General features: G+C 45.6%; 1 protein-coding gene across 11 annotated transcripts in view; it reads left to right on the plus strand.

Moving 5' to 3' along the window:
- The window catches only part of LDB2 (LIM domain binding 2), a 376,618-nt gene extending 367,839 nt beyond the window's left edge, over window positions 1–8,779 (plus strand). For 2 of the 11 annotated variants that reach the window (XM_006743372.3, XM_081812578.1), the window contains exons 7-8: window positions 1,561–1,712; window positions 7,391–8,779. In XM_006743372.3, the coding sequence (XP_006743435.1) occupies window positions 1,561–1,712; window positions 7,391–7,621 (383 nt within the window). In that variant the 3' untranslated portion in view covers window positions 7,622–8,779. The other 9 variants (XM_031039210.2, XM_031039208.2, XM_006743373.3 and 6 more) reach the window with 9 other exon arrangements.
- Window positions 8,780–17,230: the final 8,451 nt, after the last annotated feature.

Raw genomic sequence — 17,230 nt, forward strand, 5'->3', positions numbered from 1 at the left:
ACCTCAGCTACCTGCTGCCAATGGGAGTAATCCAGAGTATGCGGTGTCGGTATATTTCCCCCAAATTTCACAAAAGAAGTACAGATATCAAAAAAAAGTAGCCAATTTTAATTCTTGAGGTAAAGGAAGAAGATGTTTGTCAGGGGAACTGAGTATTTGCTTGACCTTGAACGTGTAACTCAACTCTTTTCTGGCACCCTGAGCTGGACCAATTCTATTTCCTGTTTCCTCAACCTTCAGGACAAGCACCCATGACTCTCTGTGGACAGACATGTTAGGCCCTTTGATGAACATCTCTGATCATAAGAGACAAAATATTCATGAAGGGAAAAAAGTGGTATATAAATAGGAACATAATCCCCTTCTTCCTCAAAAGTCAGGGATAATTTGGTGGACTAGGTGGTCTTTGAAATGAGCCTTAAAGGAGATCCTGCCCACTGCCCATCAGAAGCAGCATAAGTGTTTTAAGAAAATGCCACAAGGCCCTCTCACTTGGTTCCAGTATGGCCCCGGCTCACCTTCTCTCCTTCAGAGTTGGGTCAAGACTAGGGTTAGCAAAAAGGATGCTCTTACATTCCATTTCCAACTGAGTAACTGCCTGGAAAAAGTTTCCGAACATTTCTCATTTACAAATCACAGATTAGAATAGTATCTAATTAATAGAGTTGCTATGGATATAAGATAGTCATGACATAGAAACCATGAAGAACATGAAAACATTTGATAAAACTCACTACATGATGTATAAATAAATAATATCATAAGCACATCACCACGGGTCCCTATGCTTCCAAGAAGACACTGCCCATCCATCCAGTCCAAAATATTTTCCTGTTTCTAAACAGGACTTTCCTGAAAAGATCTAGTTCCCCTTCATGAATATGCTGGCCGTGGCCCACTAAGACATTTTTCCCTCAGGAAAGTTGAAATTAGTAGCATTCTTTAAACATCAGAGTCCAAACCATGCAACTTGAGAACTGAGCTTGGGAGCCCATGGCCGACAGAACTCACGCTTCCTCTTCTTTGTACTCGAGCATCTCCAGCTGTGATGGTGCTGGGCGCTTACCCAGAGACACGGCTCCTACACAGGTTCACCCCCTTCACTTGGCTTCATCCTTTCCCTCATCTCTCAGAAGCTCCCTCCCTGCCAACCCAAGGGAGCCCAGGGCCCTCCTTTTGCTCTAAAGACACGACAGTCCAGAGAAAAATGTTTTCCCCAATTTTGAAATGGTAATAATATTTTTAACTCAACTATAAAAGTGGTATTTGCGGCTGGCCCTTAAAATATATGGATAGATTCCAGACATACAACATTCACGAAACCCAATAAAACACAAATCATTCTATCTAGATACCAAAGAAGAGGGTTGCACGCATTTGGGGCTAAAAATAAAACAAGCGCTTCCTCCCTTTACTCCGCGTACATTAAAAAAAAAAAAAAAAAAAAATGGGAACAATGTAGAGTCTACTCTTTTCAATTCGCAAGCACAGGCTCCTTGGAGGGACAGTATTCTGACCGTCGCCCCGGAACTGATCCCCTGTCCATTTTCCATTGTGCAGCAGAACCCACAAGGCAGCCGACAACCAAGCGGAGAAAAAGGAAAAACTCCACGAGCAGCACGTCCAACAGCAGCGCCGGGAACAACACCAACAGCACCGGCGGCAAGAAGAAGACTCCGGCCGCCAACCTGAGTCTGTCCAGTCAGGTACCTGTAAGTCTCGCTTTGCTCTTAGGCCTGAACTCCTGCCTTTGCCTGTCTCCCCCCTGCAGGGGCCCGCGCGAAAGCCTCCCTGAGCTGCCAGGGCGTTCTGGGCAGGTTGGGGGCGGGGGAGGGCAAGGCCGGGCTGGGGGTGGAGGCGGGGGAGGGGGCAGGGGAGGGAGGAGTCCTGCCATGGAAACCTTCCCTTGCAACCTGGGAATTAGAAAGGAATATTAAGAGTCTGTGCTGCGCAGGGACCTGAATTAAAAAGCCGTCAGAGTCACAGACAGGAGATATGTCACTTAAGGTTTAATTAAAATATCACTTAGCAGCAATGCCTGGTGGCACAGAGGGGCTCTCGGCACCATCGCTGGAGACCCCGTGCTCCACTGGAAGCTAGCTCCCGGCGTTCAGACTCCGTATTGTAATTGGATTGGGCCTTCCCGACCTGGGTGTCCCTTCCTATTTTAAGACTCAGGTAATTAACTCCCGGCCACTCAAAATGCAGCTCAGTGGATTCCACTGATTCCACTTTACCCATTTCATGAGCTCAGGGGGAGGGTGGGCCCCTGGTTTGGTCTCAGCTCTCTTGACCTCTTGACCCTTTCTTTCATTTCTGGGTCTTGACAAAGGAAATGGGCCACTGAGAAGGGGGGCTTCTTTGAACTCCAAGGCTGACAGAGGACGGGTGTCCCCAAAGAGTGTACACCGCGTGGGCCCTTTCTTCATCTTTCTTCGTCTCCTATTACTTTTACTTTCAAGTCCTGTCCTGTCTGCCCAATTCCTTCCTGACTCCAAATCCCTCAGCCCAGTGTCCGACCATTTATCGCTTTTAAATTCTCATGCTCCTCTAAGCATTTCTTGTCCCTTGTCCCCTCCACGATTACTTGTGGGTGCTCCTTCTCTGCTGCCCTAGCCACACCACCCTGTCACCAGGCGTTTGACTGTTGTTTGAGCGCCAACACCTTCGTGGTGCTGGGTGGCATCCTCTAGATGCCATGTCTTGGGAAATGGGCTCTATTTCTTGTTACTTCCCTTAACCAATGCAATTTGACCTTTTCCCTCTTTCTCACCTTTTTTTCCCCTCTTGATCTGTCATCCTCACATCTCTCCCCATGTGAGAGTGGACCCTTCTTTCATGGGGATTCTCCACTTACTTCTAAATGTGTCTTTCAAATCTGTCCCCGACCCACTTTTACCCACTTTCCATCAGTCCGTTTTCTTTGCCTAAAACCAACCCCATCAGTACCTGAGAATCCCCGGGTCCACTGGAACTCTTCTCCTGTCTTCCGTAGGCAGAGGGTATGGTTTTCATCCTCACTGCACTAGAAAGAAAGGGTCATGGAGAGAGTGGCCAGCCTGTGGGGAAGGTACCATTTTGTTTTTAAGACCGCTAGGAATTATAGTCTTTAAATAATGCCAGACTCACCTCTGTTTTCTGAACTGGGCTAAAGAGTCAGGAAAAAAAAAAAAAATCAAAGAAGAAAAACAGTTTTTTTATGAAGGTACCAATAAGCTAGGCCCACTCCTGGTTAAACTGGAAAATGCATAGAGAAAATGGCCTGGTATAAATAAATCAACCCAGAAGTGCTCACAAGTAACCCATTATTCATCTACTACTGGAGTTTTAGAAACTAACATTTGTTAGTTTCCCCTTGCAAATGACAGTGCATTCCAGAGAATTCTGGAACTGTGACATCACTACTTAAAGGCACAGTGGCTGCAAGAATTCAGCTCAGTTCGACAAATGTTTTCTGAGCTCCGACTATGTGCCCCCCACTATACCAAGAGTAAACAAACAAAAGACAGCAAAAACCCAGGCCCTGTCATTGAAGAGCTCATGTCTACTCAAGGGATGGCCAAGAGGTTTCCTCTCTCCTGGCAGCTCAGTCTCCTGGGGTCAGCTAACAGGTCCAGCACTGAGTGGAATTCTGAGGCCCAGCCTGGGTTTGGTGAGCCGTCCATCCTTGATGTCTGCCTCAGGTGTAGAATAGCAGCATAAGTTTCATGTATTTCGACATACCTGGCCTCGTTGGAAACATTTCAATTTTATCTTAAAGGGCACGTAGTTTGTTCTACTTCCTGATGCTCCTTTCCTCCAATCCCCCAACTGCATCTTAGTGGAGGATACCTGTGTCCAGAGGGTTCTTAGTGAATTGAGACCCTTTGGACTTGGTGAGAACAAGGCACCATCAGAAAGTGAGAGCAGAATTTCAGCACCATCCCCACTCCATGCAATTAAAAGAGGTTTTAACCAAGTAAAACTTACAGAGGGCCAAGAGGGGCAGGGAAAGGCAACCGGGTTAGGAGAAAGGTGCACATTTCTGTGTGCACTCCAGTTGAAAGGACATTAAATGATAAGCATCGTCTGGCTTGTAGTGGCCACATCTTTTAACCCTGTGTACTGAACTACCGACACGACATTACTGTTAAAATAGAACGCGGTCTGCAGCCCTGGCCGCCTCGTTCCCAGGCATGACCAGAGTTTATGTGCCACCGTGACCACAGCTGTGGTCCGCCTAGCTGCCGCGGCAGCAGCGTGTGCGTCTGGCGAGGACTAGGGTTTAATCCTTGGATTCTGCTTCTCACTCCATGAGCAGGGGCTAGGAGCGATCCCGAACTGCAGCCTCAACCCTGGGAGGGATGGAGACCTGTGTCATTCTACAGCAGTGACCCCTTCTGGCCAATTTAAGGAGAAGCATTGAGGGGCCCTGAAAGGAGTCACTTCCAGTCCTCCTCAGAGGTTGGTGGTCCTTGCACGGGGGATTAGTGAGAAGATGTGACATGGGCAAGAGCTGGTGGCACCTCCAGGCCTCCAGCGAGGAGCAGAGAGGTCTGCCTCACGGGGAGCCGAGGGCATCTGGGTTACTCTCAGACACACCGGCCCTGCCTCCTGCGGGACACACGAGAAAGCAGACGTGGGAAGGAAATGCACCTCTCACGGCCAATGTTGAATGTTGGGGGGATTTTTAAAGATGTGGGGGTGGGGAAAATGGAGCCAACTTCCACTAGTGAGAGGCAGCCCCAAATGTGCACTATGTCTCCATTCATTTTGTGTGAGGCTAACAAATCGAGACCGCCTGAGCAGAGAACCACTCGTCTCGTCTGCAGGTTCCGTAGACGTAGGTTCCAGGTAGAGCCCTGTGCATACTTGTGTAAGTGTGTGTAAGTGGCCTCAAGTACGTACGCGCCTAAGAAGCCCCTAGCACACATCTCTTTCATAGCTTGCCATCTATCCATCACTCCCGCGCGTACACACAGGATTATGTATCTGGTTAAGGCTTTTCTTTTATAATCAGCAAGGCAAATGTGGCATCTCTCTGAAATTTAGAATGCTGACAAGGATCTATGCCTGGGCATCTTTCCAGCTGTTCCAAACACTATGAGCTGATATCGGCCCCATTTGGAGTGATTCAAATCACGATTTTCATAGTACTTTTCGTGAATGACCATTATTTTTCTGATGCCATGGAGGCACCTGGAGTGTTGAGGACCTTTTCCTAATGTCACGCTTAAGCTGCCTTCTGATTTTTCTCCTCTGTTTCCAAATTATGCTTACCTCCCACACTGTCCCAGCCTCTCTCGACGACCTTGGACTCACGATACTAATGCAGACCCACGTGGTCGGTCCCCACGCCCTTCTCCTGTCCTGTGACACCTCACGCATGTGTGTTCCAACCCTTCCAAAGTGTGCTGCACGTAAGTCATGAAATGAGATTAACCCACGTCATCCTCTCCCCAGTCTTGCCCTATTCTTTCCCCTCACCTTTGTTCCTGGTCATAAGCACTGTCTCCCGATTGCCTGTAACCAAGTGGCTTTCTTTTTTGTCCAGAACACCTTCAGCGGGCGGTGTGGCTAACCCGATAATGTCCCCTCCTCTCTGGAGAGCCCATTCCACCTCCAGTCCCGTCCGTACTCTTGCCAGTCAGAGTCTGTCTGTGTTGTTCCTCACCTTGAGTCCACGTCAGTGTCACGTCTGGCTCTTCGCTGCATAATCAATATGTTCTTCGAAGCACACTGCTGATTTCCCTGCCAGCACCTAGATCGCTGAGTTTATCCAATTTGTATTTGAGGCATTTACTTAACCTGGGACATAGCTCTTTAAAATCACGTTTGTCAAGCCACAAGAGTGATTAGTCAGAAAACACAGTTTGGAAATCCACTGATGACCTCCCCCATAGTTCTCGGGGAATCAATCAATCAGTCAATCAAACAAACCAAATTTTCCATTCCAAAATCGACCAGGCGGACATTAAGGGTTCTGTTCAATTGGCACCTTCAGAATTCTAGAAGGAAACTGGAGGGTCCACTGGACCTTCTCCTGACCAAAGGCAGTAGTCTACCATACTGTCCCAGGAAAGCCTCTCTTGCCCCCAGTGAGGGCAATTTTTTGCCCAGTTACCAAGGCATTTTGTCCAAGGCATAGCCTCCCTGTCAGGAAACGCACCCTTATATGCCCAAAAGCATCTGGCTCAGCCCTGCTTTTTCTGGCAGAGGCAGAAGCTGACAGCACTGGGCACTCTCCTGGAGTCACTGCTCTTTTGAGTAGACCATTGCTCACAGCCTGCCCAGCAGTATCACCTGACAGGTGTCCTGTCCCATGCCCAGGTCACCCATCAACCCCATACGGCCCCCTTTGAACAAAGAGGCTGGAGCTGTGCCCTGTGTATGCGTCCTTCTCCCCCGTCCCTCTCCAGCAGTGGCCTCCACGAAGCTCCCAGCTACAGTAGGTGGCTTCCTTGTTTGCATGGAAGGACAGTTTGTACTTAAAGGAGTGATTAGATGGATTCTTCTTGCACGCTTCCATTTCTGATGACTACCAGCTTCATCAATGTAATTATAATTAGTGCTCTTCATCTTCCTTTTATGGCACCAGCTGGACAGACTGGTTCTCTTTACTGCCCAGATTGGTGGCAGGGTTGCCTGTGTGGGGATAGGTGACAGGCACCATGAGATAACAGATGGTAAATTCAGGGCTTGTTGGCAATCAGCAGGTTTTTGCTAATGACTTAATTAGCTATGCAAATTGTCAAATCAGTGTGAACATTGTTTTTATCGAAAACTTTACCTAAATTAATTACCATAATTAAGTAGCAGAATGTCAAGGATATTGGCTGCATAAAAGGGCCTGGCTGAGTAGAAAAAAGAGAGATTCTGTCTTCAATTAAAATGTATACCGTCCTTGGGACAGAGAAAATGCCATTCGGAATGAGTTGCGTGAATATCGTAGAACTGCATCCTCCCCACGTTGGCTGCTGGTTTCCAAAACCATTCAGAGGCCCTAAATAAAAAGTGGCGGAGTTTTGGCGGTATTGGAAAGCACCCAGCAGAAGGTTCCACAGCCCTCTCTGAAGTCCCCAATGTCGGCAAGTTAAAAGCGTGGATTTTTTTAATTTTGAAAAATCGATTTTTTTATTTCTGCAGATTGCTAGCATTGCTCGTTCTCCGGTGTCAGGCTGCGCACTAAGGACATAAACTCGCGTGGTTGTTCCCCATCAGGAGGCAATGTTTATTTCCTGTAGAAATCAAATATGCGTCTCGCCCCCACCCCCCGACTTTGAGACTTGACCCCCGGGACACAGTACACGAGTGTGTCTGTCCTAGATCGCCCAGCCCCTCCCGCTAGTGTTTTAAGCTGAGCTTCTCTGTCCCAAGGTTTCCCTGTAATAATGTCAGCTGCTGTTCACAGGATGTGATGGTGGTAGGAGAGCCAACTCTGATGGGAGGTGAGTTTGGGGACGAGGACGAAAGGCTAATCACTAGATTAGAAAACACGCAATATGACGCGGCCAACGGCGTGGACGACGAGGAAGACTTCAACAGCCCCCCCGCCCTGGGGAACAGCAGCCCGTGGAGCAGTAAACCCCCCGCCGCTCAAGAGACCAAATCAGAAAACGCCCCGCCCCAGGCTCCCCAGTGAGACTGACCCGCACCTGCACCCACTGTCAGTAGGCCGTGGGGTACACACACCCACGCTTGCAGATCCTTGCCTACAGGAGAGGAAGGAGGAGAAATAAAAACTTTTCCATGCGAATACCTATTTCTAAATCACAGTGATCTGAGTTTGAGTTTCTTTCTTTTTTCCTTTTTGAATTGAGAGGATTATTCCAGTAAACTTCCATGACCCTTCCCTGGAGGCCTTCGCAGGTAACACATATACTGGCACTGATGGTAATTAAAACCAGAGCGAACGCTCGCGCTTCTCCTGGCTCAGTGTTAACCACATGTTTGTTAATTACACGCCCCGCCCCGCCCCGCCCCACCCCGCCCAGCCCAACCTAACCCAGCCCAACCCAACGAAGGCCATATTGTCAATACGCCCTCAGTGCTCAGGGTCTCATTATATGCCGACCCTAACCACAGATGACTTTTTAATATTGTAAAATATTTTCTGCTTTTTGACTTGCATCTGAGAGTTTCTTGTTTCAGTAAAAAAAGAAAAGAAAAAAAATCAGCTTTTGGACAGTAATTTAAGTGTATCCTTATTAATTTTTATTACTTTCTTCACCTTTTCCTTCATTGGGTAACAGCTAAGAGGACCTAGCAGGGTAATTTATGGGTGAGCTAATGTCAATCGGTTCTCCAACCCGAGTTGGTTCAATTGAGCCCAAGTGCTGAAACAAGAAATGTCTTTTTGTCATCGAAGACGCCGAGGTGGATTTTTTATGTAAAGAAAGACACCTACCTGGCCCGTTGAGAACTGATGCGTTTGTAAAATTGCTGTTGATCCAGATCTTTTCAAGCCATGTAATCCATTAATTTTGTGGGCAGTTTAATAAATCTGAAACTCTTTTGTGTTTTTTATTGTATCTGAGTTGACTGTTGTTTCTTTTCATAGTATATTTCTTGTATAATATTTTGTAAAGCCCTCCCTTGGTTCTTTTATGGGGATTTTTCTTTTGGGGCAATTCCAGTGTATTTATGTGAAACTTTATAAGAGAACTAATTTTTCCATTTGCATATTAATATGTTCTGCCACACATGTAAAGACACAGTGGCTCCATGTGTTATAAAACAGCTGTATTTTATGTATGCTTTACCGATAAGTGTGCCAATAATAAACTGTGTTAACGACCAACGCAAGTGGATCTGGCTGTTTGTGAGCATGGGCAGAGAAATCTGCCCACAATTATGAGAAGTCTGGAGCTTGGAGTTAGCGCCCAGCCTACACATGGAGTGGACTTGTGAAAGCTGCGCTGTTCTTTGTCAAGTGTGATTCCTTTCCCTACTCACTGCAGTTCACTTGGGCAGATGTGAGAGTGTCTGCTCTGAGCAAGGAAGATCTGGCTTGTGCTTCTGGAGCTTGGCAAGTGGAAGAGTGGTAGCTTCCACTCGCTGAGAGTATATTTTGCACCAACCAACCCTACTTCAGGTCCATGGACATTATTTCAGCTCATCCTCAGAGCTTCACAAAGTTAGCATTAATATCTTCGTTTTTAAAAATCAATGCCTTGCTTGCCTGTTTTTCTCAAAAGCTGCTATACGAGACTCTGGAAAATTCACATGAGGACTTTTTTGTTTAAAGAAATTCCCTTGTGTTTCTCCACTTTGTTTTCCACCAGTGAGGAAGATGAGAGATGAAATTTGTTAGCATGTGTTGGATGTGTTTTAAGTGCCAGGCGATTTTAATTTATCATCTTGGCAAATTCTGGAAAGGGGAATTTGAAAAAGAAAAGCTAAGGGAGGCCACGTGGGATTCCCAGAAGCAGAGCCTGAGATCAGGATTTTGGGGCACAAGATGACTGAGGGAGTGTTCTTCAGGTGAAAGAAAGGGAATCTTTAAGAAAGTCGGGGGGAACAGGATGGGGAAGGGGAAAGAGTCTAGAAAAGCTGTGGACTCATGTAGTCTACATTCTGGACCTGGTCCATGAAGGGAGAGCTCAGAACACAGACCTCACTGTAGAACTGCCCCTTCCTGAGCTGAGCCACCCAACTTTTGTGTACCTGTATGAGTCAGTTGTTGGCTGGAGCCATCCGCAGGGTATAGGAGACTGTAACCTTTGGAACAAGACGGCCCCCATCAGCTCAGGGCAGTGCTGCAGAGAGTAAGATGGCCAAATAGAAGGCAACAGTCATACTGTGCTGGTGTGGGTGTGCCGGTCTCAGAAAGGGCATCTAGGCAGGGCACAGTCTACTCCATTAAGTGACTTGTCTCATCTCATAACTCATGGGTGACATAGTTGGAATTTGAATCTGGATCTCTCTTGACTACAAAGCCTACATCCTTTCTCGAATATCACATCGCTTCTCTAGAATATTAGCATTTTGAGAAAAGATGTGCAGTAGAATAGCAAAAGAGCCAAAGGACATATAGGGAACCGCTACTTTATTGCTTACACACCAGAGTACTGCTAAGAGAACTTCCAGTTTATCCCCCACCCACCTCACCATTTTGTCAAGTCTTCTAAGCCACCAATATGTATTACAGTTGATGCCTGGGACATATTATTTGACACCTGTTCCAGTTATCTATTGCTGCATGGCAAATCAACCCAAAACTCAAGAGGACAATTTATTATCAGTTACCTTTCTGAGAGCTCACTGGTCTCTGTCGGGTGGTCTGCACTTAGGGGCTCACACACTGACTGGGGCTGGAGTCATCAGAGGCTTGACCAGGCTGGACATCCAAAATGGTGTATTCATACTGCTAGCTATGAGGTAGGAGCTTAGCCAGTTCTGTTAACTGGAGTGCCTTCGTGTAACCTCTCCACAAAGTTCTCACAGAATGATGGTTGGGTTCTGAGAGGGAGTATTGCAAGAGCCGGCATCCCAAGAGAGGAGAAACATAAACTGCCAAGGGTAGAACTAACCCAAGGTCACTTCTTTGTGCTATACGTCAAAGCAGCCCCGATGCAAGACCTGGAGCCATAGCCTCTACTCTTTGATGGGTAAGTGGTGTGTGCATACAGAAAGGGGAGGAACCGTCTACGGCCATACCACCCTGAACGCGCCCGATCCCGTCAGAAAGGGGAGGAACTGACGGCAGCCATTTTTGGAAACAAACATCTACAACATCCAGTGCAGTTCACATCCTGGTCCTCGCTTACCTTCCTGTTGTGCTTTTAGCCCCTCCCCACTTGCACCTGATTCGCCATCCACCTAGGCTCCTCCCAATTTTCTGAATACACCAATTGCTCATGTCACACATGACTTTGCATATGTTTTTACTTCTTAGAATCATCCCCCACCTTCTTACATAACCAAAGTTCTTCATCTTTAAAAGCCCAGCTTGATTCTCCTGTCTGCAGAGCTGCCTCCCCAGCTATGGTCAGGATCTACTGATCCCTCTGAGATCCAAGAGACACTTGGTTCTTGCCTCTAACTTAGGGCTTTCCTTACAAGGTTTTGTTGATGCTGCTGAATACAACTCACTGTCCCCCTAAACTTTCCCAGGTCTGAGCTGTTAATCATTTCCATCTGAATTCTTAATATCTAGCTCTATCATACATGTTGATGGAACATATATAGTTAAAAACTCCCAAGCAAGAAATCATGAAAACACTGTTTACCATGTATCATCCTGTTCAGTTTTACAGTCTGTAATTCTAAGGCACAATGTAGGGGGACAGTTATCCTTGCAGATATACAAGAAGGTAATAGATAGACAGAGATGGACGGGTTCAAGTTTCTTAGGGGTCAAATCAGCACAAAACAAACATTGCATTGCATTGGCCTAAGCCTAACTTCTCTTATAGGAACCCCAAGAGATTTGTCATGCCCTGAATAATCCCAAGGGCAACCATTATTAAGTACACACTACATATCAGTCATTTGCAAGGTGCTTTACCTGGGTGGTCTCAAACTGGGTATCCAAGGGTGGTGCATGAGTTAGATTTTGCTTTGTAAAAATATCCAAAACTTAGCAGTTTACAACAACAAAGGTCTTATTTTTCTCACTCATGGGGCTATGGGTCACCTGGGGCAACTCTGCATCAGGTCAGCCCCTCAGATCTCATTCTGGGACAGCGAGTTCCAGGAGCATGCTCCTCTCTTGGCAGATTCTGGAAAAAGTGAAAATAGGATAAGCCAAATCACCCATACACATCTGTTCACCCTGCATCCACTGGCCAAAGCAAGTCATAAGGACAAGCCCAACATCAGTGGGGTGGGGAGATCTACTCTGCCTCCTGCCAAGTCCCATGGCCAAGGGTGTGAATAAACAAGTGGGAATCCAATCTACCACTGCTGACCTACACATTGCCTGAAAAACTTCTAATTAATTGTCAACATTTAAAAAGTAATTTTCAAATTAAAATTTCATGCCTCTCTTAACAAATCAGATTGAACAACAATTCACATTTCTGAATCCCTGGATGGTAACAGTTGGCTGGTCCTGAGTCACAGCTACCCTGCTTGAAGGCTCTTCAGCTCGTCACCACTCAACCCAACTCACTAATTCACTCCACCTGCCTGGCTTCTACAGGTTATGGTAGCTATTACACCCATGCTCTCTACTCCTTAAAACCACATTTGGAAGTTAGCATTGTGGGCCCCAGTTTACAGATGTGAGGACTAATGTTCAAGCAGGTTAGTTGACCCCCATTTGTCACCCAGCTAGTAAGTGGTGAAGGGGGCTTGCAGGGCCAAAGCCAATGCTCCTTTCACCAAACCACACTGGTTTAATCAGATTCACAGTAGTGGTTATCCTCTGTGGGTTGGGTTAGGAATGTAGCAGGTATGATCGCATTGAATCTTTGCAATATCCCTGTGGGTAAGGTAATGTTATCATCCCCCATTTTGCTGATGGTACTTGGAGCAGTTAAACAGTTTACCCAAGGTCACAGAGCTCACAAGTGACAGCATCATGTCCCCTTGACTCTAAACCACTTTCTCAGAGTTACTATCAGGTACACAGGCTGCAGGTCGGGTATTTGGAGGTGTTCCCTGGCCTGGGAGAGGGGTCCTGGTATCCACCTTTCTACCATTAGCTATGTATTTTCAGGGGTTGTCAAAAAGGATGCCAGAGATCAAGAATTGCCATTTACCTGGTAATGGAATGAAGCAGGGAGGCCCGCATTTAAGACCTTGAAATCTCAAGGGCATCTGACAAGGGATTTAGAAATAAGTGACCCAGTCCCTGCAGGGAATTTTTTTCTCTCTCCATTTCTTCTTTTTTTTTTTTTTCTCTCCATTTCTTCTTAACCTTGAGGTGAGCATTTAATGCAATAGGATAACACAACCCACATTGATTCTACATGGGGTGGGCTGTGGTGGGAACAAGGCCAACAATTTCAATGTCCCCAAATCGGGATTGGCATTGGCAGCATCCTTGGGAAATTCATTTTATAATGGGGTACCCCTCCATTCTCCATTAAAAAATTACCAGTTTTTTGTTCTGAATAAGTAATACATGTTCATTGTAGATCATCTGAACAAACAGGAACAAGAAGAAAATAAAGTAATTCCACTACCCCCATATAAACATTGCTAATATTCTGATACATATTTTTCCAGTTTTTTCTTCTTGGCTCATATACATTGCGGTGTTGATAAGATACAGAAAAGACAATTATGTGTCCTGCCCTTTTCCTATAATATTGTCTCATGAGCCACCTCTGTTAACTATTCTTTAAAAACATGATTTTAATTTCCATATAATGATCCACTAATGGAATATACCATAATGTATTAAGCCATTTATTTATGTTTCATCAGCTCCCTTTTTTTACATTCCATTAGAATTTCATAATCATTAATAAGCTGGCCCAAGGTTGATAAGAGTTTGTTAAATCAAAATTCACTTACTGGGTATTTGCCATGTGCCCAGCACCATGCTGAGCATTACTCAGGATTCCTTTACCTGGTCCCACCCTCGGGTGCTTACAATTCACTTGGGTTAGAGGACAAGTACATAAAATGCTGTCCAAGAATATAAGGCTGAAGGGGCACCTGGGTGGCTCAGTTGGTTAAGCGACTGCCTTCGGCTCAGGTCATGATCCTGGAGTCCCGCGATCGAGTCCCGCATCGGGCTCCCTGCTCGGCAGGGAGTCTGCTTCTCCCTCTGACCCTCCTCCCTCTCATGCTCTCTGTATCTCATTCTCTCTGTCTCAAATAAATAAATAAAATCTTTAAAAAAAAAAAAATATATATATATATATAAGGCTGAATATATTCAGAGTGTCAACAAAGCACAGAGAATAAAACCTCTGGGAGTTTAAAGGCATTTAATTTACATTCATTGTGCTCTACTGTATCATGCTTTGCATCTCATTTAGTCTTCACCACAACTGGGGGATGCAAGTGTTTTGTATATGAAGCTCAGAGAGGTTGAATAACTTGCTCAAGGCCTTACAGTTTGAAAATAACAAGGTCAGGTTTGAACCAGCACATGACTCCAAACCCTGTTCTTTTGCTGGTAAGCCACAGGAAAACCCTGGGCAAACAGCAAATGCTGTGACTGTGTTGGCAAGAATGAGTTCATGGCAGAGCGAGAGTGGACAACGCATGGATACATCCAAGTATCTGGCCGCCTCTCTCAATTTGCTCTCTGGTTTCATCTTTTGTCCATCACTACTGTCAAGACAATGTCTCTGATCATTGGGAATATTGAGGAGTTTGGGTTTTGAACAAAACCTAAAACATCAGCACTGTTGGTGTTTACTAAAGTTATTTTCAGCACTTGAAGCCATTGAGCTGGAAAAGGCATTGAAAGATTATTAAAACTATAAATTAAGGGAACTGGTAAAGCAATGTCTCTGGCCCCACCCAGCCTTATCTTTTCCTTCCAGAACTTCACCATCCTGGACAAAGTAAATGTTTCTTATTTCCCAATGACTTTCAAAGAATTTCTGGAAAATATTTATTCCTGAGTTAAGCAAACCTGTTTTGATGGAAGTTCTTCTCTGTGTCTCTTCCAGAGTTGGCATGATGTTATCTTGAGCCCTTCTCCGATAGTAAGCCATTCATTAAAAGTAGTATTCACTCTTTGGGGATTTGCAGATTCTTCTGTCATGAAAGTGTTGATGCTTTCAGACAAATCTGCAAAAATTTTCAAATGAGTGTGAGCTGGCTTTAACTTCTGAGGCCTAGCTGAAGTCCATTGTCACAAAAGTGAAAATGTAACATTTTGTAGAAAGAGTGAATTGTGTAAAACCTGGACACTGTCTAAAGGATCAAATACGTTTGGCCTCCTCTAGCCAGTACTGACCGACACTAGCAAATCTGTTGTGCTGGAAAAGCTGCAGAGCTCACTCAGGGAGAAGAAAAGTGTGAATATTGACCAAGCCAACCATGGTAAAGGAGGGCTCAGATTCCCTGCATTTGCCTTCTCCACCCTAAATCACAAGCATTTCAAAAGCAGAGGCCTCTGGAATTCTCAGGATGGTGTCCCTGCAACAGGGTGACCCACCCCACTTTCCTAAAACTATCCCAGTGTTAACACTAAATGTCCCTCATCCAGGGAAATTCCTCACTTCCAGGCAAACCTGCCCATACTTGCAGCAAAACAGATGAATCATAATTCACAGCCATTACTTGCAGAGGATCTCCTGGATTCCAGGCACTTAGGCTAAGTACAGGGATTGTAAGCCTCACACCCACTCTGGAAAGGAGCGGGTGCATTAATGTTATCATGTTACTGGTAGGGAAACTGGAGCAAACAAACATAAAGGAAGATGTCCAAGGACCTCCAGCTAATAAGCAGCAGAGCTGAGATCCGATCTCAGGTATGACTGGCTCACAGCCTGTGCTTTCTCTGCTACATCGATGGCTTTGAACTTTTATTCTAAATAAGACCAAGGTGAGTACAATATGTGAAGCTGACTAAGAGGAGCAATCAAGCATCAGAGATCACGAAACCCAGAAAAATTCCTGAGGAGCCAGAGTCTTGGTTGAGCAAGCCAGGTACACACCTGGATGCTCCCACTGTCACTCAGCTACAGAAAAACTCCACTGGCTCAGTCATGCTAATGATTCCAAAAGCCACTGTGCACTATTGCATTTGGCCAATGAGAACGTATTCAGAGAGATGACATCAAGAACCTACACGGACGCGGGCGCCTGGGTGGCTCAGTTGGTTGGGTGACTGCCTTCGGCTCAGGTCATGATCCTGGAGTCCCTGGATCGAGTCCCACATCGGGATCCCTGCTTGGCAGGGAGTCTGCTTCTCCCTCTGACCCTCCCCCCTCTCATGTGCTCGCTCTCTCTCATTCTCTCTCTCTCAAATAAATAAATAAAATCTTAAAAAAAAAAGAACCTACCGGACAGCCAAGGATCATCCCATTTGGCCCAATGAAAATCTCCCTTTCCACTGCAATGGAGGCTAATCCAGCCTGATGACTGGACTGTGATTTTGCTCAAGGCAAGAGAGCAGGTAGCACATCTGTGTCTCCTTTGCACTCAGTCCAGTTACCTCTGCAACTGGGTTTGGGGAGTTTGCATTTGCCAAGTGCACCTTGACAGATTCTTTACAACATTATTAGAAAGGAAAGTTGCTGTCTGGGGTGAGAGGAGAAATCTCCAGGGTGGGCTTTTCCCTAACTCAACCACTAGATCTACCCTTCTATCACCACCCAAGAGTGTCAGAATGTTGCTGACCTCTTACTGCAGAATTCAGATAATGAGGTGGTGTAATCTCCAGGCTGTATTTTTTTTTTTTTTAAGTAGTCTCCATGCCCAGCCTGGAGCCCAACACGGGGCTTGAACTCATGACCCTGAGATCAAGACCTAAGCTGAGATTGAGTGTCGGACGCTCAACCGAGCCACCCAAGTGCCTCCCTTCCCCACATAGGCTGTAATTTTTAGTGGGAGGACACAGTATTTTTTAAAAGAGAGCAAATTGTCTCCATTAGCAAATTTAATCTTGCTAGCCACTGAGACCACCAACATCCTTAATTCTCTCCTTCCTTCCAATAGGTACACAAATTTGGCTCCACATTTTAAAGAACCAGATAAATTACTGCTTCATATTTCTAGGAAAAAGGTTCGTGGATAACTTCTGATTTAAAATGACCCCCAGTTTAACATGGCTTCTAGCCACTGTCCTTGAAACAGAGGACAATTGATGTTACAGCCATCAAAACCAAATATGGAAGCTGCTGCCCAAAACATTCTTTTTTTTTTTTTTAAAGATTTTATTTATTTGTCAGAGAAAGATATAGAGCACAAGCAGGGGGAGTGGCAGGCAGAGGAAGAGGGAGAAGCAGGCTCCCCACTGAGCAAGGAGCCCAATGTGGGACTCGATTCCAGGACCCTGGGAATATGACCTGAGCTGAAGGCAGACGCTTAACCGACTGAGCCACCCAGGTGGCCCTGCCCAAAACATTCTTGAAAATGAAGAATAATGAGGGGAACCTGACCCCAAGGCACACCAAATTGAAGTGCAAATGGTGTGACAGTGCCCAAAAGTGGATGTGTCAGTAGAGAGTTCAGAAATGTACCAACATATGTATCTAAATTTAGGGTATTTTATGTCTGTGAGAAAAGGATGGGATTAAATAACATTTAACTAATTGGATATACATTTCAAAATGGTAATCTTATATCCTTACCTTAGACCACATGTAAAAATTTCAGCCAAATTAAAGCCTGA

The sequence above is a fragment of the Leptonychotes weddellii genome, chromosome 2 (assembly GCF_054177405.1).
Source record: "Leptonychotes weddellii isolate Sample4059 chromosome 2, ASM5417740v2, whole genome shotgun sequence".
NCBI classification, from domain to species: domain Eukaryota; kingdom Metazoa; phylum Chordata; class Mammalia; order Carnivora; family Phocidae; genus Leptonychotes; species Leptonychotes weddellii.